This window comes from Panicum hallii, chromosome 2 (genome assembly GCF_002211085.1).
Source record: "Panicum hallii strain FIL2 chromosome 2, PHallii_v3.1, whole genome shotgun sequence".
Taxonomy (NCBI): domain Eukaryota; kingdom Viridiplantae; phylum Streptophyta; class Magnoliopsida; order Poales; family Poaceae; genus Panicum; species Panicum hallii.
This window is the reverse complement of record NC_038043.1, coordinates 41,790,543-41,816,072: the sequence shown is the minus strand read 5'-3', so window position 1 is coordinate 41,816,072 and position 25,530 is coordinate 41,790,543. Positions and strand designations below refer to the sequence as shown.

Below are 25,530 nucleotides of genomic sequence, written 5' to 3'. Positions count from 1 at the left end.
CATTCCCCACTTATCAGTCATGGAACTCGTTCCCTTTTACCAAACAACGACAGAGAGAGAACCTGTACGAGTCCATCACGTATATCTATACCTCGTGCTCATGGTGAGCACCGAGCACTTGCGCGCGCGCGCGCGCGCACACACACACACACTAGATGCTACACATACACTATCTAGCCAGGCGGCGAGCTAGTATTATATATCCGCTAGTGCTCTCACATCGATCGCTCACACGCTGACACTACGCTGCCCATAGGCTACACTACTACCATCACGTCTTCCACTAGTACGACCACCTCGCCTGCCAGTTCCTGCGCCCCACTACCACGCCGCCCACTCCGTCCCGTCCTCCCGGCCGGGTACCGTACCACGGCGATGGCCGCCGCCCAGTGACGGGCCCGCCCGGCGGCATGCCAGACGACGCTGCTTACCTCCTCTGCGCCGAGGACGCCACCGCCGCCTTCTTCGGCGCAGCGGCCGCCGCCGGCAGCGCCTGCACCGGGGCCGACGACGACGACGACGACGCCGACGGGAGCTGCTGCTCCGCAGGCGAGGAGGAGTCGGCGGCCTCCATCGCCGAGCTCATCGGCGGCGAGGCCGACTACTCGCCGAGGCCGGACTACCCCGACCGGCTCCGGTCGCGGGCCATCGACCCGGCCGCCCGGGCCGAGTCGGTTGCATGGATTCTCAAGGTGACGCAACCGCTCGCGAGGCCATACATGTTTGTATGCTTGATGATATCGATCCTTATGATAGACACGCCACGCATGCTACCTTTCTCCACATCTCAGACTGTTCTTGCTTGCTCTAAAAATCTTAGCTTGTAGATGTTTTAGCTCAGCAGGCAATCTCATCTTACACATGTTGTTATTTCTCTCTTCGTCTTCATCACCATCTTCAGGTGCAAGAGTACTATGGATTCCTTCCCTTGACAGCCTACCTCGCCGTCAACTACATGGACCGGTTCCTCTCCCTCCACCGTCTGCCGGTACGCTCGCCGGCGCCGCCATCGCTGTTTCGCTACATGATGAACTACTTAATATTTGCATTCAAACATATCAGCAAAACATGAGCAGCATGTGTGATGGATGGATTATAGTACTAGTTTCCCCTGCATAATTCTTTCTCATATGAGCATGGTGGTGGCTATGGAAGAAGTATGGTGCCATACACAGTGTGTGTGTGGTGGCTGTCAGTGGGGAAGTTCATTCTCAAAGTGCAGTAGTGCTGATGTTGGTGTGGAAAAAGAAAGGGTTTGGAGAGCGTGTCCGCGTGGTCTAATCAAATAATCAGCTGGCTAATTACCTCCCTACCCTTAAACGGAATGAGGCGGGTGCAGCTGCAGTGGCCATGGGGTTTGTTTATGCGCTCAAGACAGAGCTGTCCTTTTGCCTTTGCAGCCCTGAGCCATGCTTTAGTGCAAGAGCAGCTGACGCTTTATCATGGTGTGTGGAACACACCTTATCATTGTGCCTCGCCATCACCTTGCTCCGTCCACAATTTTATTCCTCGCCATGGCCGGCCTGTGAGCTAGACAGCTAGTGCTTGGACTGCAACTGCAAATGGTAGCATCCCCCTTGCAGTGACTGTGCATTGTGGGGTGTGGTGGTAGTTTTATCTGAATTCCGAACCAAAGGAAAAGAACACAAACTGCTGCAGGCTAGCTGTAAACACTGCAAAAGTGGTCTCACTCGCATCTCTCCCTGCAGGCACCAAGTCATATGCAGCACCTGCCTTGGTTGAAACTGCTGCATTATTTTTCTGACTTTTGTTGCCTTGTGGCGCAGCTGTTTTCCTGAACACATGTTCTTGGATTTATATATGTTCAGATGAAACAATCAACCATAGAATATAGTAGGACTCCACTGTAAAAAGCAGGCATGGGCCATTCCACGCTGAGGTCACCCTCTGAAACTTCAGGGTTTAACAACTAAGATAATAGGGTTATCCAGACTATGCTTTGGCTGAAACTGAAGACCTCACCAACCTTTGCTGCCTTGCTGGAACTGGAAGTGATATATCTTTTTACAAGCCGTACAGATGTTTGTTCTCAATAGTAATATTTATTAGCGAGCTAGTAACAGTGTTTGTCGCATAACTTGATCCTAGCTGCATGCTGTTGTCCTCTGTGGCTCTGTCTCCTCATATAGCATAACTGAGGATCCCTTAATATGTAGGTAACAATCAATGTAGGTCTTCAAAAAATCACCACTTGTGAAAATGCTCATGGTCTTGCATGGCCTAGCTATTGGTACTGGCTACCATGTGAACAAACAAATAGATCTCGGAATTCAAAGTCTGAGATTTATCATGTTTGCTCATAATAAAAGAACAAGAGATGCGAGAAAATAGTACACGATCTGTCCCTCACTTTCGTGGATCCTTGCCCCCAGCATACTAATTGCAGTGTTTTTTGTGCGCTCCCCCCGAATGCACGCAGCAGGAGGACGGGTGGGCGATGCAGCTGCTGGCCGTGACCTGCCTCTCCCTGGCCGCCAAGATGGAGGAGACCCTCGTGCCCTCCCTCCTGGACCTACAGGCAATTACACCACTAACCACAGTGGAAATCTTCAGAGAATTAACGTTTGTGATCATCAGAGAGAAGATCAGGGATGAACGTTGTGTGTTGACAGGTCGAGGGCATCAGCAGATACGTGTTCGAGCCCGGGACGATCGGCCGGATGGAGCTGCTCGTCCTGACCGCGCTGAATTGGCGGCTCCGGTCGGTTACGCCCTTCACCTTCATCGACTTCTTCGCCTACAAGGTCGATCCAGGAGGGACGCACACGAGGTGCCTCATTGCCCGGGCCACACAGGTCATTCTAGCTGCAATGCATGGTAATGTACTACTTGGCTGGCGTGTTTGTCCGGGATGGAGCAACTAGAAATGTGACAGTGAAAAATGTGAACTCTTGCCACAGATATCGAGTTCTTGGACCACTGCCCATCGTCAATGGCCGCAGCGGCCGTGCTCTGCGCCACCGGCGAGACTCCGTCGCTGGAGTCCGTCAGCCCCGGGACCGCCGTCCGCTGGTGCATTGGCCTCGGAGAGGTAACAGAAGAGCTATTACGTCGTGTCATTTTGTGTAGCTTTACAATTTGGCAGCACGTAACATTTTGTTCTTGCCTGTAGGAAGCGATCAGCAGCTGCTACAGACTGATGCAGCAGCTCGTGATCGGCAATGTTCAGACAAGAGCGGCCAGCACCACAGCATCAGCAGCGAACCTGTGCTGCTCACACGAGGTCCTGTCCTCGCACTCCTCGTCCTCCTCATCGGCTCCCCCGGCTAAGAGGAGGAAGAGGTCGCCGCCGGGCATTTGAAACGGAAGAGCGCAAGTAGATAGCATTATTTTAATGGGGCTTTTTTTGGCAGATTAACAGGGTTTGATCGATTTCCTTGCAGTTTGCTGTTTGTGTTCCTGCTATTCTTTTTTTTTTCTTTTTTCCTTTTGTTCTCTTCTTTTGGGGTTGGATCTTTACACCTCCGTGGGGGGCTCCGCCTGCTCGATCGGCCCAGCCATGATGGCGGCCTCTGGCCTCTGCACTACCGGCCAGTCTGTGAAGGTGTCGAGATGGAGAGATGGAGGCATCTGGAGAGAGAAAGGCAGCAGCTGCAACAGGCACATTTGTGTTTCTGTGTACAACGCTTCAGGGGCTGTTTGGATGTTTGGATATCAATTAGAAGTACTAAATATAGGTTAATTATAAAACTAATTGCATAAATGGAGGCTAATTTACGAGATGAATCTATTAAGCCTAATTAGTCCATAATTTAATAATGTTATGCCACAGTGAACATGTGCTAATGATGAATTAATTAGACTTAATAGATTCGTCTCGTGAATTAGTCTCCATTTATGCAATTAATTTTATAGTTAGCTTATATCTAGTACGTCTAATTGGCATCTAAACATTTAATATGACCCAGACTAAAAATTAACCATAGATCCGAATAGTCCTCAGTCTCAGTGGATCTTCTTCAACCCCGACGCAGAGCTGCAGAGGAACCATTGATTGGTCAGCGAGGAAGCCATGGCTGCAGATGCAGAGGAGTTAAAAAGGAGGCAGTGAGATGCAGGGAGTGGATGGATGATGATTGGTTGGGTTAAATGGGGTGGTCAAAGAGCGGTCAGGGCTCCTGCCAAGATGCAGCCGGTCCTGCCCCTGCAAAGTTCCTGTTCATATTCATGAGGGCAAAAATTGTTTGTTTCCGAGTGGTTTGTTGGTATTTTGTTGATGCTACTGAAGCGAGCGTCAGAGGGAGGGGGGGCATGCTTTGCTGTGATGGGAGGCACATGCAGGCGTGCCCTGGTGTGTGGTGGTGCTCCGGAGGGAAATATTTGTCCATCTCCGGGGCTAACAGTGTCCAAGCATGAGGCTTTTGGGGGCCCCTTGCTATTTGTTCCCATTTGTATCTCTTTTTTGAGCATCAATAAGGATCTTGCCATTTGAATTGGCTTGAGAAGAGAGAGATAACTTCTGTGTTTTACTTGCTGCTGGAATGTGTATAAGGTTTAACACTGTGTGTCCTGCTGTAGTGCTGTGTTGTTCCCAGTTAGTTCAGAGACTGTAAGTGGCCAGTCTGGCATATTATTTTTGTATGTAAGCTGTATATATATGGTCACTTTCACAGTCACTCTGCAACAGGAAGTGTCTCAGACAGCAAGGAATTAAATAGTCTGACACCATGAAAATTCGCTAGCTAATGAACCCACAATGTCAAACAAATAGCTGTACCTCATCACATGATTGTTGAAAGCATGTAGCTGAGTAGGTTAGGTGATTGCTACAAGGATAAAGCGCTGTAGGAAGTAGACATGCACTGCATGGATGGCTCAACTTTGCATTACTTTTCTCCCTGTTAACAGCTCAAACAAGTAATCTACACAAATGGCATTCATATTGCTTTCATTTGAAAATGAATGGATTAGCAGTTTGAACTGATATGTATAGAATACAATATCCACAGCCTGATAATATATAAGCAGGGCACCACTCTATGCAAAGTTGCAAACTCCCTCTGTCCCCTAAGAGGAACAACACATCAATATATGTACACACTAATCCCCATCATAGCTGTTCAACAGCATTTACAATAGTGGTCAACAGTAGTGGCTATGGGGAATCATTGGAGGTGCCCATTAACAGGGGCAGTTTGTCATATCTTTTGATCCTTCTTTTCAGTGTTTCTGGAAGGGAGTTACCCACCCGGTACAGCTAGCACCCATCTATCTGCAAGCTGGGTGAAATGACATGACCTCCACACACACAGGGCAGTCATACGGCCATGGCATGGGGTGCAACATGCCACCAATCTCTGATGATCTGTGGCAGGCATGCTTTGCCCTAATGTACAAATGAGGCCATGACCTTGGAGCCCCACTACAGATCTCCAATCCTTTTTTGCAATCTGCTGCTGTGAATCTGTGAATGCGATGCACTCGCTCAGCATATTTTCTCTGTTTTTGCTATGCTTTTGTTTTTTTTTTCCGTGAATGAATGGTCCGAATGGATGGAGAAAAGTCTTGTACCAGACAAACAATTTAGTGGTACATACTACTACAGATACCGGAGGTGCTGCAGTTTTTGCAGCTGCTCTGTCAGGGGGTAGATCTTGAGAAGTCCTTCACTTTCTAGGAGGGGTGAAAAACCCTCATCTTTTCTCAAAAGAGGGAGGGAAAAAAAAGCAACTTTGAGGCCTTGGAAATAAGTTTCACCAACTTTGATAGGAAAAAAAGATTTGTTGGGAGTATTGTTTTTTGTGGTAAAAGTTCCCCTGGCACCACATGGAATAGAAAATCAGATGGTCAAGATGCACGGATGCGGCTCATCGAACGGCAGAGATGGCATCGGGAGCTGAATCCAATGCTGCAAGCTGCAAGGAGGCCCGGCTTTCGGGATACAGCTTTACCGATTCACCATTGCACTTTGCCACACAAGAAAAAGCCATGGCAAGGCAGCTTTGGAATCCCATGACCGGAAAGACCAAGGATGAAAGCCTAGATGTCTCGGACCGCAGATACACCATGCATGCGATCCGTAGATGTAGCAACATCTCTTTCTTTTCTTTCAGACAGCACCAGGGCAAAGAAAACGAATGCTGGTCGACCGAATGACAGAAGACCTGCGCATTTCACATTCTCCAGGTATATTTCAGAGCACGGTTCAGATCACAATTTGCTTGCAGATGCTCAGACTGTTGCCAACGTCCCAACAACATCTGCAGCTCTGCGAGAGGCCGAGAGCAGAAGCAGAGGAGAAAAATCAGAGACTGCAGCTCCGCAGAAGATGGTGCGGCTTTGCTTTCAGGGAATCAGGATTTAGAGGTCGCCACCGCATCTGGGTTTCTGCTGGCAAAGGCGGATCAAATCAAAAGAAGCGCTGGCTGGCTGGCTGCTCTCCTTTTGGTCCCGCTCCCGGCTCCCGCATACGTGCGCTCGTGCTCCCTTTCCGCCTCGCCCCGGCCTGCTGCTCACGAGCGGGTGGTGCCGGCTGCCGACGCGACGCCGAGCGAGCTCGTCCGGTCGCATGAGCCGCTGGCTGGTGATGGGGGAGTGGAGGAGGTGCCCCCGGTGCGGGGTGTGGCCGCCGTGCTGGGGCCCTGGGCTCCTGGGTGATTGAACGGTCAAAAGGTCGCATGATATGGGGCGATACTTGGAGCGGGGGCGGTGGCTTCCTTTGCGCGGCGTGGGGAGGCAGCTGCCCCCCATCCGGCTGCACCGTGCGTCCATGGGCTGTGCAGCCTTCCTTTGCGCTTCTTTTGTTTTTTTCTTCCTTTAGGGAGATCCTCATACAAAGTGGCGTATAGGGGTAAGGCTTGCGGCGTAACGTGCCGTGGATAAAGATTGTAAAGAGCAACTGGTATGGTGTCTCCCAGCTGACGGCACAATGCTGGTTGAGAGGTTAGGGTTTAGGCCTTTAGGATTAGCGAACTTATGTTGACTAAGGTGTATTAGGGTGTTGGCCTGACAGTAAATGTGGGAATAGTTTTTGAAGCTTGCAGGTTTAGAGTGGACCGACGATTATATATATTTTCCAATGTGGAATCTCTTTCTAATTTCATTACTAGAAGTAACGAAATTACATAGTTTAGGCGTTCAAACTTAAACAGGAGTTCACAAAAGGTGGAAGGAAAAAACAAAAACTGTCACTAGACCAACCACCACCGCGATAGAACTAGTAGGAGGTGTAAGACTCATGATTTTGGTTTTGTGATATGGTTAGAGGAGGTGCATGCGATAAGGGACTGATCCACCTAGATGAGACAAGGCTCGAACCCAACTCCCTCGTTCTTCCCTTAAAGATATAGATCCTTTGTTTGCAAGTTTATTGAATAATCCGCATGACATATCGGTAATAAGGTCAAGTATGAAGCATTGCCTTCAGAATGTGGAGTATGAAGTACATCTCTAGATTGAACGATTGCAATGTGGGAATAGATGAGCTACAAGTGTAGTGACGGAAAACTAGGTACCCCCAGTTCATCCCTAACCAAATGCGAGCGGAGAGTAAATCCGTTCGGGCACACTATGCAAGTGTGCTTCCCCTCACATGTTTGACTAAATGACATGGTTGCATTATATTGTAGCCCAAATTTCTCTAATATATGCAACAATAAACTATCCAGATTAAGACAGGTTAAGTGCGTATGTAGCAAGAATCCTACACATCGTGTTTGCTCTTTTGAGTTTACTTTTTTAAAAACCAAGATTTCAATGACTATTTGTCAAAAAAACACTTCAGAAATTCTGATCAGAATTTGCTTGTATGCTAGACTACTGGTGTCTATACCGCCGTACCTAACATTTCATCCCCGATCCACCATTTGCGACAAGACGACTAAGATATTCTCAGGTGCGAGGTGGTTTTTGCCCATCAATTTGCTATTTTTTAGAGCGCTTCTAAATTCCCTAGTTTTGTTAATCATGCAATTTTTCTCCCATTATACATAATTTAAAATCCCGCAAGGTTTAATCTTTAGCACAAACTCTACTCGTACGCCTCGTCACTTGCGCCACTCTACATTTAGCTACCAACAATGGGCACCATCCCTCGAGCGCTTTCACATCACTTGCTTCGTTTTCCATTATCAGAGATGGAGGTGTTATTATTAGATATGCTACGCCCCTCTTTGCCACCTGTCCCCATTGCCATCCATTTTGGCGACCATAGTCATATAGCACCCCGGCCATTACAAATACCCATTGTATCACAACAATATTATGGTTGTAATTATCCTTACGACATTTTACCTCTTGAGACTCCATTTTTAGATTAAAAGAACCGTAAATGGTAAATTTATTTTCCTTTTGCGAAACACAGTACGGACGAAAACGCTCACGTACATGCACACAAACCTATCTCTATGAGCACCTCCAAGAATAGGGTCGGTCAAATTCCGGAATAAATCAAGAAAAATACGAGCACTTGTGCTTAGTCTACGACTTGAATCCGGATGGGTAGATTCCACCGTAGCAAACTTTACTAGCTTAGTGATGCTCGGTTAAATCCTTTATCACGTAAACTGGAGGTGTCCTAACGTAGTAGAAGTTCAACCAAAAATAAAATAAAATCCAGTTGTCGATCAGGTGACCGAACAATAGTAAATATGCTCGCGATATGGTGCGTTTTAACGTATCCGTACACGACAGGATATTAGATTCGCTACTCTCGTCCCGTAGCCCACACCGCGAGTGGGGGGAGTAGTATACAAAAGCAGACGCCTCGATCTCCAGCGACGGCATGCATAACATGATCGTGCGCGGCCCAATACGGGAACCGTACCGCATCCGATCCCCCCTGCAAGCAGCTACGTGCCACTGATGAACGACACGCATTGGATGGGATGGGCCGCCCAAGATACGCATACGTATACACACGTACGGCGCGCGCGCGCATGAGGGTCGCCGTCTCAATCATCGAGGCATCATCTCGCACTCGCAGACGCATGCTGCATGGCCACGAGCTGATGGGCATGAGCTCCCTTTCATGCATTCCACCAGCTTTGGCTGCCACCCATGGAGAAGGCTGAAGAAAGCGAGAGGCTTTTGATTATTTGATATGGCCGTGGGGTGGGGGCAGGAGAGCTAGCTAAGCAGGCTAAGCATAGCCCTGCTGCTGCTGCATGCTGGTAGTGCTTGCTGGGGCTCGGCAATGCAAAAGGATTCGGCCCACGAATGATGATGAATCGAATCAATTGATGATGATGATGCAGATGGATCATAATGGCACGCTAACCGGGTGCTTAATGGATCGGAACCGCCAAGCAAATAAAGGAGATTCTTTTATGTATGCATGAGCGTGACTGAGACACGCACTGCTAATAACGTCTACCAAATTAATGTAAGCACGTATGTGATGCCAATCATTGCAAATTGGATGCAAAACGGGAAGCGTAGTATGCTTTTCAGAACAAACTAGCCTGTCAACCCTTGCTTCGGCACGGGCTAACTAGAACTTTTTTTTTTTGAAAAACTTGCAGGATCGCTGCCATGTCATTTAAGCGAGAAGAAACATGCATGCCGAGAGTTTTACAGGTTCGATATTACACAAAATAAGATGAACTCAAACACTAACAGAACTGGAAGAAAACTAAACATTAAAAAACAGAAAACTCCGGCCCGCCGCAGGCCAGCTTCCTCGAGGTTACTTCATCTTTGACCTCGTTCAGCACTTCCAGAGGTAGGTTTGCTAACTCTTTCTGCCACCAAGCCATGATCTCCACTCCATCTGCCGGCTGTTGCACCAACTGTTGCGTCCAATCTGCCAATCTGAGCCATACCTCTCTAGCAAAGCTGCAGTGCAAAATCAGATGTTCTGCCGTCTCTTGCTTAAGATTACAGAGGTTGCAAACCAGATTGCATGGCCACTGCCTGGCCATAAGTTTATCTGCCGTGGGATCTTGCTTTGCACAAGAAGCCATGCAAAGAATTTGTGTTTTCCCTCTGCCTCTGCCTTCCAAATGGAGCTGCCACTGAAAGTACTGAAGGACCCCAAGAGCTGACTTGGCAGTATAACTTCCATCAGCTGTCCACCTCCACCCGATTGTGTCATGTCCATTAGTCAAATGTGTCTCTTGAACAGCATCCCAAAGCTCAACAAAACTGGCCATTTCATTTACAGATTGCATCCTCTATAAACCCCTCGTCCAGTTCTGATTATGAAAATCTTTCTTCACCGATTTGGTTTTCCTCCAAGCCAGCTTAAAGAGCTCTGGATATAGATCCATAGGAACCTAACCATTTAACCAGGAAGATTGCCAGAAGCTTGTTGTAGCACCATCCCCAAGACTGACCACTGTGCTTAGCCTGAACAATTGCCTGTCCACTGCATTTACCGGCGGCTCAGTGCCTACCCAAGGTCTATCTGGTGACACCCATTCGTACCACAACCATCTCAATCTAAGTGCTCTGCTGATAAGTCCAGGTCAAGTATGCCCAGCCCTCCAAAGCTCTTGGGCCTCAATCCCTTACCCCCACTTTACCAAGCAGTGACCTCCATTTGCATCAGGTGCCCCTTTCCACAAAAAGCTTCTCCTTAACTTGTCTATTTTTTTGATAGCCCACTTCTGTAACTTGAACACCGTGAGGTAGTAGGTTGGAATCGAAGTCAACACCGAGTTGATCAGTTTCAGCCTGCCGGCTCTGTTGAATTTTCCCTTCCAAGCTGCTAGTCGAGCTCCCACCTTGTCCATTAGTGGTTGAATGTCAACCTTCCTCACTTGCAGGATACATTGCACTTTGTAATATAAAAAAAAGATATATAGATACATATTCATTATTATCTAGTTATAACATATTTAGTTAATAATAATATTTTCACTTTGTATCGCACCTCCATATGTATTTGATATATATTTAATTGAACTATTTGTTTAAGCAATGTGAATAATATAAAAATTGGTATTCTTATATCTTCCCAATGCATGACACACACCATGGGTAGTGTTTTTATATAAGCAACAACATAAATTATATATTAATAAGATAGACATAGTAATTTAGAATTTTATATTACTTTAAAATTTTGTTATAATTATATAACTTAGAATCAGATTTAGGAGTTACTTTAATTTTTAATAATAAAATAATTAGATAGTTTATATACAATCTTAGGGAGTTACTTTATTTTTATAATGGCATATGTGGGTAATTTGCATGCAGATTAGGGGTTACTTTAGCTTATTTCATAATGGTAGAGGTGGATAATTTATTAGAAAAAATAACAGATTCAATGGCTATTATGATTAGAGTTGTCAGATTGATTGCCAGATGTTTTTATTTTTTATAAGAATTTCTAGAATTTCTCTAATTTTTTAGAGTGTCCCTAGGATCTAGGTGGCTTCACGTGGACGCTTCAAAAAAGTCTCCAATTAGTAATCATAGTAGCCTCCAATCCGATAAATTCAATCATAGTAGCCATTGGATCTGTTATCTTTTCTATTAAATTACTTATCTTTGCTATTATAAAAATAGGTTAAAGTAACCCCCTAAATATGTATCTAAATTACCCACCTCTGCCATTATAAAATATAATCTAAAGTAACCTCTAAACATGTATCTAAATTACCCACCTCTGCCATAAAAAAAGATAATCTAAAGTAACCTCCTAATCTTCGTATAAATTACCCATCTATATTATTATAAGAATAATGGAAATAAGCCCCTAAATTTGCATATAAGTCAAATTATGTGATTATTAAAAGTTAAAGTAACCCATAAATCTGAATCTTAAGTATATAATTATAATAAAATATTAAAGTGCACCAATATAAAATTCTAGATTACTATTTCTATTATTATTAATATATTATTTATGTTATTGTTTATATAAAAATACTACTCATATGTGTGTCACCATGTATTTATGTATGAGAAAAGTGATAAATCATATTGTTCACATAGTTCAAACAAATAATTCAATTAAATGCATAATAAACACATATGGAGGCGTGATGCAATGTAATAAAAATTGTTACTAAATAAATCTGGTGCAACCAGATAATGATAAATATGTATCTTTTAGAGTATTGCGTTAGAATATTAATAGATGAAAGAGAGTATGAGATAAACAATTATAATTATTAGGTATAAGTTTTACTTTTATATTAATTTTAATCAGTTCGGAGCACGGTTTGATAGGTTAGTCCAAGCTAATTTCCTGTTCGTCCAAAATAAAGACGGCAACAGACAGCCATGTTCCCGCGTACAGATCCAGGTCTAGGATCTAGACACAGGGCATGGCCGATAAATCCTCAGCAGATTGATCTGGACGGCCCCGGTCGTCAAATCAGTCAGACATTTTCAGATGCAATGGCGGAATGCGATGGTGAGTCGGACATCCCATCCTGCAGCTGCAGGCAGCCTATGCGTTGCTGCAGGAAAGCAAGCCGGTGTCATCAGGTGGACTGACAGGTCGGAGTGCCTCCCAGTCCCTACTACTAGTAGTCTACTGCAGGGAACTGGCCACTGCACGGTGTTTATCATTCTTCACTGACATTTTTCGTTTTACTTTAGAGAGGGAAATCTCCGCTTACGTTTTGCCAGTTTGCATAAACATTTTAGATTCATCTTTTATGGATACCATACGTTAAATAAGTTCGTGCACGATCGTTCTATGTAAACCATATACATGAACCAATAACACTCGAAATCAAACACCATTTTCGTAGGATAGGTCAGTATTGGTTGAAGATAAATGGGAGGGAAGAAGAAAGTGCGCGTGGTGCAAACGGGCTCAGCCCACTAATATAATGGGCTCGGCCCACTAGGATAATGGGCTCCAACCTCGCAGGCCTGGGCTGCTAAGAAACGAAGCTGTATAGTAGTAGTAGGCAGGCGCCGGGGTCGGCGGGAGAGAGCTGCAGAACTGAGCTTCGGCGGGGAAATGCAGCGGGAAAGGCTTTGCCTGCCCTCGTTTCCGGCGCCGCAGAGGTGAGACCGCCACCTGATTCCGGGGAGGGGAGGAGGGAACTCCCGCGAGGAGTCCAGCTCTACGTGCTCGTCCATCTCGTCCGTCCGCAGATTGGTCCACCTCACCCACGCCGCGCCGCGCCGTAAAGATTCTGTACGCGCTTTCCAGTTCAGCCTTTGCTGCAGCATTTTGGGACGAAATGCAGCGCTGCTACTTCATTTTCGTCTGTCTGCTTTTGGTTGTTTCCTTTGGCCGCCTTCTTTGGAAGCCGACGTCTCACCTCCATGGATGATTCGTTGGTTCCGTGGTGTGTAGGTATGGATCAAGAGTGTGGCGGCCCCAATCCCAACTGCAGCGGCGAACAAAACGAGAAGAATCAGAAGATGCTGAATGGTACGGCCCTCTGTCTGCTTTGCCTTGGTTGTTTAATTTTGTTCTAAAACAAGAAAATTGGTGAAATGTTTATATACTGTCCGATTGTTCCTGTATATAAAATGTGCACTAATGAATGGTCAAATAAAAGTTTGTCCACATGCTTTACGGCAATTGTTCAAGTAGCGATATATGTTTGTTCAAGACCTCAAGTGCCTCCATATCCAACTATTGTATTGTGGCTTCTCATTATCATGTCGATTGAAAGCCTTTACAGTAATTCTCCTGAACAGCATATGACGGGAAAAAAGAGAGATGCGTGTTTAACAAAATCTATTGATTGAAAGTTAGTTCACCAGCATCAGGACAGCATTTAAGTAGTGACATATCTTTGCTGAAGTTGCTCCATATCCAACCAATGTGCCCTTTCAGTTGACACGTTGACTGAATGTCTACTCAGTAAACATCTTGTACTTTATATGAAATAAAGGAATGTTCAATTAACCTCTAGAATAATGAAGATTTGTTGAATGACATTACCCAAATGTTTAAGTAGTGACATTATTTGCATATGTTTTTTCTCCACAATCAACTACTGTGCCTTTCCAGCTAACACATCGACTGAAAGTCTGTTCAGTAAAAATTCTTTTATGATGCATAAAGAAAACATGTTCAGATAGCCTCTCGAATCCAAATTTGTTCAATTGCATTGGGACAGTTTTGAAATAGCATCTTAATTTTCATGCACTTGTTTCATATTCAAATACTGTAGTTTCTTATGCCTAGTTATGGAAAACACAGTTGGCAATACCAACACTGACGTAGTTAAACAAGAGGAGAGCATTGGCAACATCCCTAGCCCACTGTTCTCTGGCACAAAGCCGAAGAAAAGGCTCATTTCCAAGGTTTGGGATGACTTCATACCCACCTTCATCAACGGGAAGGTTGCAAGAGCTACATGCATGCACTGCCACCATGTCTTCAACTGCAACGCCACCACTGCCACTATTGGCCTTCGGAATCATCAGGTCAAGTGCAGCCCTGGGACTCATAAGAGATTGAAGCTACAAGAGCCAACATTCTTACCATATACACAACAGAACATGGCAGTTGCCAATTCAGATCCAAACCAGAAGAAGCTTCCATTCCTGCTATCCAGCCACAAGAAAGGTTCGGGCACAGCAGATGCAATGCCTGAGCAGGATCTTGCCTTGCCATACACACACATAAACATAGATAGGCAGAACAAGGAGGTTGATCAGAATGGACTTCATGATGAACTTGCAATATGCGAGCAGAATAATCTAGCTTTGTCAGTTATATGCACTGATAAGAATAAGAAGAATCAAGGAGTTGATCAGATATCTCATGAAGAACTCATAAGGATATTAGCCATGCATGGGCATGCAACAAGGATGGTGGAACAAGACGACTTCAGGAAGCTTGTTGCTCACTTGAATCCTGTGGTCAAGGTCCCATCACACTATGACCTGATGTGGAAGACTTTTGACTTGTTTGACCAAGAAAAGTCCAAGCTGAAGGAGAAGTTAGCAGCTTTTTCATGTCGGGTTTGCCTGAGTGCATGTATGTGGCACTATAATCCACTGCTGTATTCTTGTGCTTATCTGTTCACTACATCGATGATGAATGGGAGAAGCAGAAAAATATCATTGCATTTTGTGCTGTGGATCCTTCTTGCAGTGCTGAAAAACTGAGCTTTATAATATTGCGAGCTATTGGAGAATGGGGTCTTGATGACAAGGTTTTCAGCATTACACTGGATGATGCATTTGTTGATGATTCAGTGGCTTCTAAAATCAAAACTGTTACCGTGTATGAAGATAGCAATCCAATGTGAAGCAAGAGTCTTGATGTGTATATGTACAGAGAGGAATATGGGCCATGGGCCTAAAGTAGACATGCTGCTTAACAGCCCCCCTCAAAATCAAGGCGGAGGTGGAGGATCCGAAGCATTGAGTTTGAGCATATGTAGCCGATGTTGCTCTCGAGTTTGTGCTTTAGTAAAGAAATCTGCCACTTGCAGTTCGGAAGGCACATACTGAGGAGCAATCGTGTTTTGGTGACAGTGAGACCGAGTGAAGGAAGCATCAACACCAATATGCTTTGTAAGTTCATGCTTCACAGGGTCTTTGGCAATCTGTATGGCTCCAGTATTATCACATAGAAGAGGTGTAGGAGCATCACAAGAAACGCCAAAATCAGCCAATAGCCATCGAAGCCATATAATCTCAGAAGTGGTGGTAGCAAGGGCCCGAAGTTCTGCCTCGGTACTAGACCGAGAGACAGCTGACTGCTTCTTGGACTTCCATGCTAGAGGAGATGATCCAAGAAAAATACAATAACCAGTGACAGAACGGCGATCAGTTGGATCACTCGCCCAAGTGGCATCGGAATAGGCATGAAGACAAAGCGGGCTATTATGAGCATAGAATAAACACTGAGATGATGTCCCCCTTAAGTATCTTAGCACACGAAGCAAATGTCCAAAGTGAACTGAAGTTGGAGCACTCACAAACTGGCTTAAGATATGTACGGCATGAGCAATGTCAGGTCTGGTGACAGTGAGATAAACAAGACTGCCCACAATATGCCTATATCGAGAGGGATCCTCAAGAGGAGCACCCTCTGTAGGACGAAGCTGCAAGTGAAGGTCCATGGGTGTGGCAACTGTTCGACTGTCAGTAATGCCAGAGCGTGCAATAAGGTCTCGTATATACTTGGATTGAGAGAGATAATAGCCCTTGGAAGAATGCAAGACCTCAATTCCTAGAAAATAACTGAGAGGGCCCAAGTCAGACATTTGAAATTGCTCGCCAAGTTGTTGCTTCACATGAATAATATGATCAACATCATCTCCAGTAATTAGAATATCATCAACATATAGAAGCAGCAAAGTGCGACCACGTGGAGAGAGATGAACAAATAAGGCAGGATCATGTGCACTTTGTGAAAAACCAGCAGCTCTTATCACCGTACAAAGCGTTCAAACCAAGCACGGGGAGCCTGTTTAAGACCATATAAGGCACGACGAAGACGGCAAACATATCCTGGAGGTGCATTAACACCTGGCGGTGGCTGCATATAAACTGCCTCATGTAAATCACCATGAAGAAAGGCATTCTTAACATCCATCTGAGAGATATCCCAGGACTTGAAGCAGCCACGGCAATCAGAGTACGAACCATGGTCATGTGAGCAACAGGAGCAAAAGTCTCATCATAATCACAGCCTTGAGTCTGCTGAAAACCTCGGGCAACCAGACGAGCTTTATATCGCTCAATAGAACCATCAGATTTGGTTTTAATTTTGAAGACCCATTTACATGTGATAGGGACTGTATGAGGTGGTAGTGGAACAATATCCCAAGTACCTGTGCGCTCAAGTGCAGCGAGCTCCTCAGACATAGCAGCCTGCCATTCCGGAATGATAGAAGCTTCATGATAAATGGATGGCTCATCAAGAATAGCACTGGCACGTGGAAATCTCAATTTATGAGGTGGCTGAATATTGGCGCGATCACGCAGATTGTAGCTAGGCCCAACCTGTGACTCATCAGGAGCATTAGAATCAACCAAAACAGGAGCATCGGGACTGGCCGAGGAAGATGGACTAGATGGAGGCTGTAGATGAGTGGTAGAGCGACGCGTGTAAACACGTGTTATGGGTGGTTTACATGGTGGAGATGGGATTGGTGGAGTGTCATTAGGAGGTGGTGGAGTGTCATCAAGAGGAGTTGGTGTAGACGAAGGTGGATCATCACTAGATAAAATAGGAGGAAGGTAAAGAAAAGATGTAGATTCTGTAGAAGAAGATGATGAATGGGTAGAAGGGTTATAAAAGAAAGGACGATCCTCAACAAATGTCACATCACGAGAGATACGCATGCGACGAGTGGAAGGATCATAACAACGATAACCCTTATGCTCAGGACTATATCCTAAAAAAACACATTCAGCCGACTGAGCTGTCAACTTAGTTCGCTCACGAGATGGAAGCAAAACATAGCAGGTACATCCAAACACCCGAAGATGATCATAGCAAGGAGGAGTGCCAAAAAGAACTTCACCAGGACACTTGCCAGATAGTTTGGATGACGGTTGTCTATTAATAAGATAAACAGATGTTCAGATCGCTTCCCCCCAAAAGTGAGAGGGAACAAAGGAGGCAATTAGAAGAGTCCTAGCAGTTTCAATGATATGACGATGTTTGCGTTCAGCTACACCATTTTGAGGATGGGCTCCAGGGCATGAGAGCTGAGGAAGAGTACCTTCAGAGACCAGAAACTGGCGAAAAAGATCAGACAAATATTCTCCACCAGAGTCAGAACGAAAAATTTTAATAGAGGTGGAAAATTGAGTATGAACCATGCGAGTAAAAGACTGATAAATAGAATATAATTGGGACCGGTGTTTCATAAAGTAGAGCCAAGTGTATCGAGAGTGATCATCAACGAAGATAACATAATATTTATGGCCACCTTTAGTAGCAAAAGGAGCTGGGCCCCATACATCTGAGTGAATAAGATCAAAGGGTTTAGCAGAGTGAGAGACACTAGAAGGATAGGGAAGTTGAATCTGTTTTCCAAGCTTACAACCCTTACAATGAAAGTTAGACTCGATAGATGTATGACCTAAATAGCCCTGATGTACTAATGTGGACAAGCGAGACCCGCAGAGATGACCAAGTCGATGATGCCACTTCGTGAAGGATGATGGAGATGATGATGAAACAGATGACACACGAGCATCGGAAGAAGGAAGACGCAAGGTGTCCAAAATGTAGAGGTTAGAAGTACCTCTACGGCGATGGCCAGTCCCAATCACAATCCCGCTTTGACGATCCTGAATAAAACAAGATGAGTCATCAAATCCAATAAAACAATTATGATCAGCAATTTGGCCCACTGAAAGAAGATTCATGGACAACTTAGGTACAAATGAGACATCAGGGACAGAAAATTTGGTATTACTAAGAGAACCCCGATGAGTAATATAACAGGATGTACCATCAGCTGCCTGAATAGAGGCATCGTCAGTGATTGGCTTGCAAGTAACCAACTGAGACTGATCAGATGTCACGTGAAAGGAGGCCCCGGAATCAAGAACCCAAGCCAGCTGAGAGGCATCAACAGATGAAGCAGCAACAACAGAGACAAAACCATCTCGAGCAGTAGAAGAGGTACCACGGCCACGAGCAGCACGAGAAGCTCCACGGGCACGATACTCAGCTAGCTTCTCAGGATATGCAGAAAAACAATTTGCCGATAGATGAGTAGTCTTGCCACAATGCTTACATGGCTCTGAAGATGTACCTCTAGGTACAGTGATCCGCTGAGAGGCTGCCAGCACACTATGGGGTATTGTCACAGTGGATAAAGAAGACATAGACTGCAGGCGTGTCTCTTCAGCAAGTAATTCAGCCAAGGCTTGGTCCATGGTTAAAGTAGATGAATTATGAAGCAGCCGAGTACGAATGGAATCAAATTCTGGCTTCACTCCCATGACAAAACGATATGTCAGAAATTTTTCAATGAATTTGTGGGCTGGGCAGTCAGCTGCTGTGCATTCATTCACCATGGAAGTCAATGAACCCATCAAACGGTCATAAGTAGAATAATAGTCATCAATAGACATATCACCTTGCTCAATGACATGAATTTGCTGCATGAGATTATGGAGAAGAGCACCACTGCCCTGAACATAACGCTGCTTTAGAGCAGACCATATTTGCTTAGCTGTTTTAAACTTTCTGATACTCATAATCATGGACTGTTTAATGCTATTAACCATGGCAGCCATCACCTTCCCATCATTTATTTGCCATGTGGTGATAATACTAGCATTATTGCCATCAGACTTAGGTGGATCATTAGTGAGGTGGGAGTAAAGACCATGACCTCTCAGAGTAGTTTCAACACAAAAAGACCACTCCGGATAATTGGAACCATCAAGAGTGATATTAATAACAATGGGACTGATCTGAGCCATGGTGAAGATTGCAAGAAATGAGAGCAGAAATATCACCAGCCGGCAGACGGAGCCTCTCAAGCCAACAGAAGCAGCAATCAGGCCGACCGAGGTGGACGGCTACCAGAACAGAGCAGCCGCACACCCCCCTTCCGCAGCAGACAGACGGGGCGCCGAGAAGAGGAAACGGGCCGTAGCAACCGGCGGAGGGGCGCAGCAACCGGCGGCAGATGGGCACAGCAACAGGCGTCCTGGGTGAACAGGCGGACAACCAGAGAGGTGACGAGCGGCTGCAACAAGCAGCAGGCTTGACGACGGGTGACGGAGATGGGGCCGCAACGGCGGCGGACGGGAGGGCCGCGACGGGTGGCGGGCAGACGAAGCGGACAGGCGGACGGCGCCGGCCGCTGCAGACGCGGGACGGATGGGGAGGCCGCGACAGGCGGCGCGCGCGGCGCCTGAGCGCGGCGCGTGCACGTGAGGCAACTGGTGGACGGGCGGCGGGCCAAAAAAAAAACGGATCTCGGGTGGATGCGGAGGTGACGCTCCTCACCCTAACCCTACCTGCTCTGATTCCATGTTACCGTGTATGAAGATAGCAATCCAATGTGAAGCAGGAGTCTTGATGTGTATATGTACAGAGAGGAATATGGGCCATGGGCCTAAAGTAGACATGCTGCTTAACAAAAACTAGTCTTCAGAATAGGAACAAAGTCATCGCAAATCAGAGCTTGTTTGTAGCACGTTATGCAACTCATTTACTTGATGAAGTTATTCAGGTGGGGTTGGATGAACTTGACACAATCATCGAGCAGTCCGTGAAGTGTTCCAGGTATAAAATGGATCCCACCCTTTCACTAACACATTATCCCAACTGGAGGTATGCACCATCAGTGGACAATTGGAGAAAAGCACAGAAAATTTGTGATTACTTGCAAGACTTTCATAGGTACAAAGACATCATGCACAAATTTCCTAGTCCAGATAATTTGTTTGATATGGTGTGGAATGTGAAGGAAAAGGTGCATCGCAATACTGACATTGATAGGTTCAAACCAGTTTGGGAAGTCCTTCAGCGTAGCAAGGAGGAGGAAGGACTTTCCACTATGCGGTGGAATATGAAAAATAAGTTCAAGGAATGCTGGAAAGTCTGTTTCTTGCATTTTTGTATGCCTATGGTCATGGATCCTAAATACCGTCTGGAACACATCAAGTCACGCATGCAGCCTTTTACGGTGGAGAGTGCTTATACTGTGGACAGTGACATAGATAATTATATTTGCGAAGTGCATGAAACATTGCTTAACCTCTATGGTGAATATTCCAATCAGATCCAAGAACCTGACTGCACTTCATGGTCTAAAATTAGCATGGGAAAGTTCATAGGTAGAGATATTCTGCACGAGTTATATCTTCACACTGAATATCCATATGGTCAGCGACCACTGACTGAACTTGATCACTACTTGCAAGAGGCACGACTTGCTACAGGTGAGTCCAGTGTTCTCCAATGGTGGAAGGAACATTGCCTGACCTATCCTACGATTGGTCGGATGGCACGCGATATATTGGCGCTACCATGCAGTACTGATAACAAGGCAGCTACAAGAACTGCGAGACCTGTAATGTTCGAGTCAGGCAATACAAGCCGGGTTCAGATACTTGTCTGTATCCAGGATTGGCTCGCACCAGCTGGTATGACCTGTGCCCTTGCATCTCCTGTTTCTAATCTGATCACAGACAGTACTAACCGAACCTCTCATGTTTTTGTAGGTACTAGAAGTGTGGAGTGACCCGATGATCTTTAAAGGTGAACACTAAGTCCTTCCTGAATCAAATGTTCAATGTAAGGTGCTCTCCTAGCTAGTTCACCCTCTGTCCGGTGTCACTAGCTGTGGCTCATATAGCTACTTTTCCAGTGCAGACTTTAATGATGAAAAACTGAGGGGGTGGTGGAGCACTCCAGGTGTAGTTTCAACCGATTTTTGGGTATAAGAATGCTGCTGGAGTAGTAAGGCTGAGTAGTGAGGAGCTTGCAAATAGTGCTTGCCTCTAGTTTCAGATACTTGCTCTACAAGCACTCTATCTACTGATCGTTTCAGATATCCACTCGCTACTGTTACATTCTCTCCCACTGCCAGATTGGCCTCTTTAGGCTCAATATGAAGCAGCTTTGCTTTCGAGGAATTTGGAACTCAGAGGTGGCCACACATTTTTCAAAAGAAGTGCTGGTTGGCTCCTTTTTGGTCCCGCATATATATGTGCTGTCTTTTTCACCTCTATAGTTATTCAGGAACACCAATCGAGCGAGAAGCCCGTCCCCGTCGCAGCAATCGCACAAGCTGGAGTGTGGTGCAGCGGTCCCTGTCACCAACTCTACGGTCTCCAATGGTTCCTCGTCATTGGCCTGGTAGGACTTAATTAAGTTCAATAGAATCTCAGCTTAGCCTAATCATGACCACTAACCAATCTTAATGCGGAAATTAAATACTTAATGACTAACTAGAGCTTGAAGGTACCATAGACACCTTAATTGTCGTAGTTGGGTTGAATTCGAAGTTGATGAAGTTGTAGATTTAGCCCTCAAATGGTATTAGTTTGGTTCGCTTGTTGGAATGTTGGTTGCTTGATATTGTTTTACAAACACAACACTGATGAAATGTTAAATCCAAATTTGGTGTTCTATTCAACTACTGTGCCCACTTATTCCTATATGGAAAGGTTGTTCAGTTAAACTCTAAAACAGAAGTTTTCTCAGTTGCATTAGGACAGTGTTCAGATAGCGACATAATCTTGCTCAAGTTGCTCCACATCTAACTACTATGCGTCCATGCCTTTTCAGTTGACCTGTTGACTGGAAATATATTTAGTTAACCTCTTGTGTTGTATATGGGAACGGTAACTGCCAGTTGCACAATGTCGCAAGAAATAGAAAGCAATGTAAAGTAATCAATTTGTCCAATTAAATTCTGCATCCTTCCCATCTAAAAAAACTCAAGTGCTGCATGCTTATAGAAAAAAAGGAATATCTGCATGCCATGCGCCTTTAACGCGAACTAATTTTGTATAATAGAAATGATTCTGCATAAAAAGGTATCATTTCACTTCTTTTGTAACATGAGTATTTCAACTGTAATAACCAATTTAATAAGTTTACACAATATCTGACGTTTTATTTTTATGTTTAGTTTTTGTTTCATTTTTTTTTGATACTATTCGATATCATTGATAGTTTGATACTTGGGCCATTGCTATTTACTAATTCTATCACACATAAGAGTGTCATGCATTGTCCAATGTCAAGTTCATAGTGGAGAGGCCACGTTTTTGAAGCCGTATGTCATCATACCCCCTTTTTTTCGAGTTCAAGATAGCATTCAGTAACTTAAAATGGGTTGTCTTCTATATAAATAATGAGTATATTAAAATATATTGTTTCCTTTTATGCTAAACTTCCAAAAAGAGGACACATTGTGACCTATTTATAACCTGGACCGCCATGACTTTTAGATCAATGGTCCAAAACACTTTGGGAGCACTGTAAACAAATCTCGGAAAACATGTGTTCAGTTAATTTCTCCCATGCAAGTTTGTTCAATTGTATTAGGAAAATGTTCAATAGCAAACCATCGTCAACTTGTTCATACTAACTTCTTCATACTAAAAATGATGTGCCTTTTGATGCAAAGGAATGGAAAGATGCATTTGGCAATGCCAGCAATGACGTAGTTGAACAAGAGGAGAGCACTGACAGCATTCCTAGCCCACTGTTCTTGGGCACAAAGCCGAAGAAAAGGCTCACTTCCAAGGTGTGGGATGACTTCGTACCCTCCTTTGTCAATGCGAAGCTTGCGCACGCCGAATGCATGCACTGCCACAGGGTCTTCAACTATGATGGCACCTCCAGCCTTTGGAATCACCAGGCCAGGTGCAGCCCTAGCATTCAGGCTCAGAAGAGGCCAAAGCTGCACGGGCATGCATCCCTGCCATCAACGCAGAAGAACACTACAACAGCTATTTCTGATCCAAAACAGAAAAGGCTACCATTCTTGCTATCTAGCCACAAGAAAGGCTTAGGCACAGCAGGTACAGTGCCTGAGCTGGAGCTTGCCTCGCCTGACACTCCTACAAACACGAATAGGATGAATCAAGAGGTTGATCAGAGTGGGTCTCATGAGAAACTTGCAGCACCCAAGCAGAAGAATCTAGCACTGCCAGTTGTTTCCACTGATAAGGATAAGAAGAATCAAGGAGTTGACAAGGACATTTCTCATGAACTCGTCAGGATATTAGCCATGCACAGACATGCAACAAGGATGGTGGAACAAGACGACTTTGGGTTACTTGTTGCTCACTTGAATCCTGCGGTCAAGATTCCATCCCACATTGACCTGATGATGAAGACTTTTGACTTGTTTCGGCAAGAAAAGTCCAAGCTGAAGGAGAAGTTAACAGCTTTGTCATGTCGTGTTTGCCTGAGTGCATACATATGGCACTACGATCTACTGCTGGTATTCTTGTGCTTGACTGTTCACTACATTGATGATGAATGAGAGAAGCAGAACAAGATCATCAGATTTTGCCGTGTGGATCCCTCTTGCAGCACAGAAGAATTGAGATATACCATATTGCGAGCTATTGAAGATTGGGGTCTTGATGACAAGGTTTTCAGCATTATACTGGATGATGCATTTGTTGATGATTCAGTGGCTTCAAATGTCAAAGCCAGTCTTCAGAAAAGGAACAAGTTGCCGCAAATCAGAGCTTGCTTGTGGCACGTTATGCAACTTATTTAATTGATGAGGTTATTCAGGTGGGTCTGGATGAACTTGACAGAGTCATGGAGATGTTCACAAAGTGTTCTAGGTATCAAATGGATTCCATGCCTTCTCTTGTATATTATCCCAACTGCAGATATGCACCATCATTTGAAGCCTGGACAAAAGCACAGAAAATTTGTGACATCTTGGAATATTTTCATAAATACAAGGACTTCGTGCACAAGTTTCCTAGTCCAGTTGCTTTGTTTGATAAGGTGTGGAATGTGAAGGAAAAGGTGGATCGTAATACTGATACTTATAGGTTTAAACCAGTCTGGAAAGTCCTTCAGCGTGAAAAGGAGGACGAAGAAGTTTCCACTATGTTGTGGAAGATGGAAAGGAAGTTCAAGGAATGCTGGAAAACCTGTTTCTTGCATTTTTGTATGCCTATGGTGATGGATCCTAAATACCGTCTGGAACACATCAAGTCACGTATACAACCGTTTACTGTGGAGAGTGCTTATACTGTGGATAGTGACATAGATTATTATATTTGCGAAGTGCATGATACATTGCTTAACCTCTACTTCGAATATTCGAGTTAGGTGCAAGAACCTAACTGCACTTCTTGGTCAGAAATTAGCATGGAAAAAGAGTTCATAGGTAGAGATATTCTGCATGAGTTATATCTTCACACTGAATATCCATATGGTCAGCGACCACCGACTGAACTTGATCACTACTTGCAAGAGGCACGTCCGGCAACAGGTGAATCCAGTCTTCTACGATGGTGGAAGGAACATTGCCAGACCTATCCAACCATTGGTCGGATGGCACACGATATATTGGCACTACCTTGCAGTAACAACTACAATGCAGCAACAAGAATTGCGAGATTCGTGATATCTGAGTCAGGCAATACAAGCCGGGTTGAGGAACTTGTCTGTATTCAGGATTGGCTCACACCAGCTGGTATGACCTGTGCCCTCGCATCTCTTGTTTTTGATCCGACCATGATCTATATTAATCGAACTTCTCGTGCATGTATAGGTACTGCAAAGGTGGAGTCAGGCAAATAATCTTCAAAGTTGGATACTTCACCATTCCTGAACCTACTATTACATGCAAGTTGCTTTCCTAATATGTTTCTTGAATCAGTTTGAAGCGATTAGCAATGGCTCATTCAGATTCAGTTACCTTTCAGGTGCAGGACTCGATGAAGAAAAAAACTCTGCAGGTCGCTTTAGGTGAGTTGTGGCCAATCTTTTGGATGCTTGATTTGTAATGAGGCTTTTGCGTGTGTGAACTGTGAGCCGCTTGCCAGTGCCAATAGCTCTTACCTCAAGTTTCAGATACTTGCATTTTATGTACATGTATTTTAAGAATTTGTCATGGCTAGCTATTTGCAAGTATGACATATGGGCAGGGCTTAGACCGACTTAACCCCTAGGCCCTGAGATTAGCTGCCAGACATCACCGCCATTGGTGTGAGTGAGTG

The 25,530-nt window shown here is 44.9% G+C and overlaps 3 protein-coding genes and 1 pseudogene across 4 annotated transcripts; 3 read left to right on the top strand and 1 right to left on the bottom strand.

The window, feature by feature from the left end:
- Positions 1-247: 247 nt before the first annotated feature.
- Positions 248-4,493, top strand: LOC112882024 (cyclin-D2-1-like). 2 transcript variants are annotated; one of them, XM_025946980.1, is made up of 6 exons: positions 248-692; positions 902-988; positions 2,444-2,539; positions 2,634-2,838; positions 2,922-3,052; positions 3,134-4,493. In XM_025946980.1, exons 1-6 carry the CDS (start codon positions 411-413, stop codon positions 3,320-3,322), a joined length of 990 nt encoding a protein of 329 aa, XP_025802765.1. In that variant the 5' UTR covers positions 248-410; the 3' UTR covers positions 3,323-4,493. The 2 variants fall into 2 exon arrangements, with proteins under 2 accessions (XP_025802765.1, XP_025802764.1); XM_025946979.1 differs by having other exon boundaries at positions 2,441-2,539.
- Positions 4,494-14,073: 9,580 nt separating this feature from the next.
- On the top strand, positions 14,074-15,143 carry LOC112881069. Its single transcript, XM_025945775.1, has 2 exons — positions 14,074-14,831; positions 14,987-15,143. The coding sequence occupies exons 1-2, from the start codon at positions 14,074-14,076 to the stop codon at positions 15,141-15,143; spliced, it is 915 nt and encodes a 304-aa protein (XP_025801560.1).
- An 87-nt stretch (positions 15,144-15,230) lies between these two features.
- LOC112881068 lies at positions 15,231-17,167 on the bottom strand (annotated as a pseudogene).
- Positions 17,168-19,291: 2,124 nt separating this feature from the next.
- Positions 19,292-25,158, top strand: LOC112881067. The gene is made up of 3 exons (XM_025945774.1): positions 19,292-19,384; positions 22,962-25,004; positions 25,083-25,158. Exons 1-2 carry the CDS (start codon positions 19,292-19,294, stop codon positions 23,823-23,825), a joined length of 957 nt encoding a protein of 318 aa, XP_025801559.1. The 3' UTR covers positions 23,826-25,004; positions 25,083-25,158.
- The last annotated feature ends 372 nt before the right edge of the window (positions 25,159-25,530 follow it).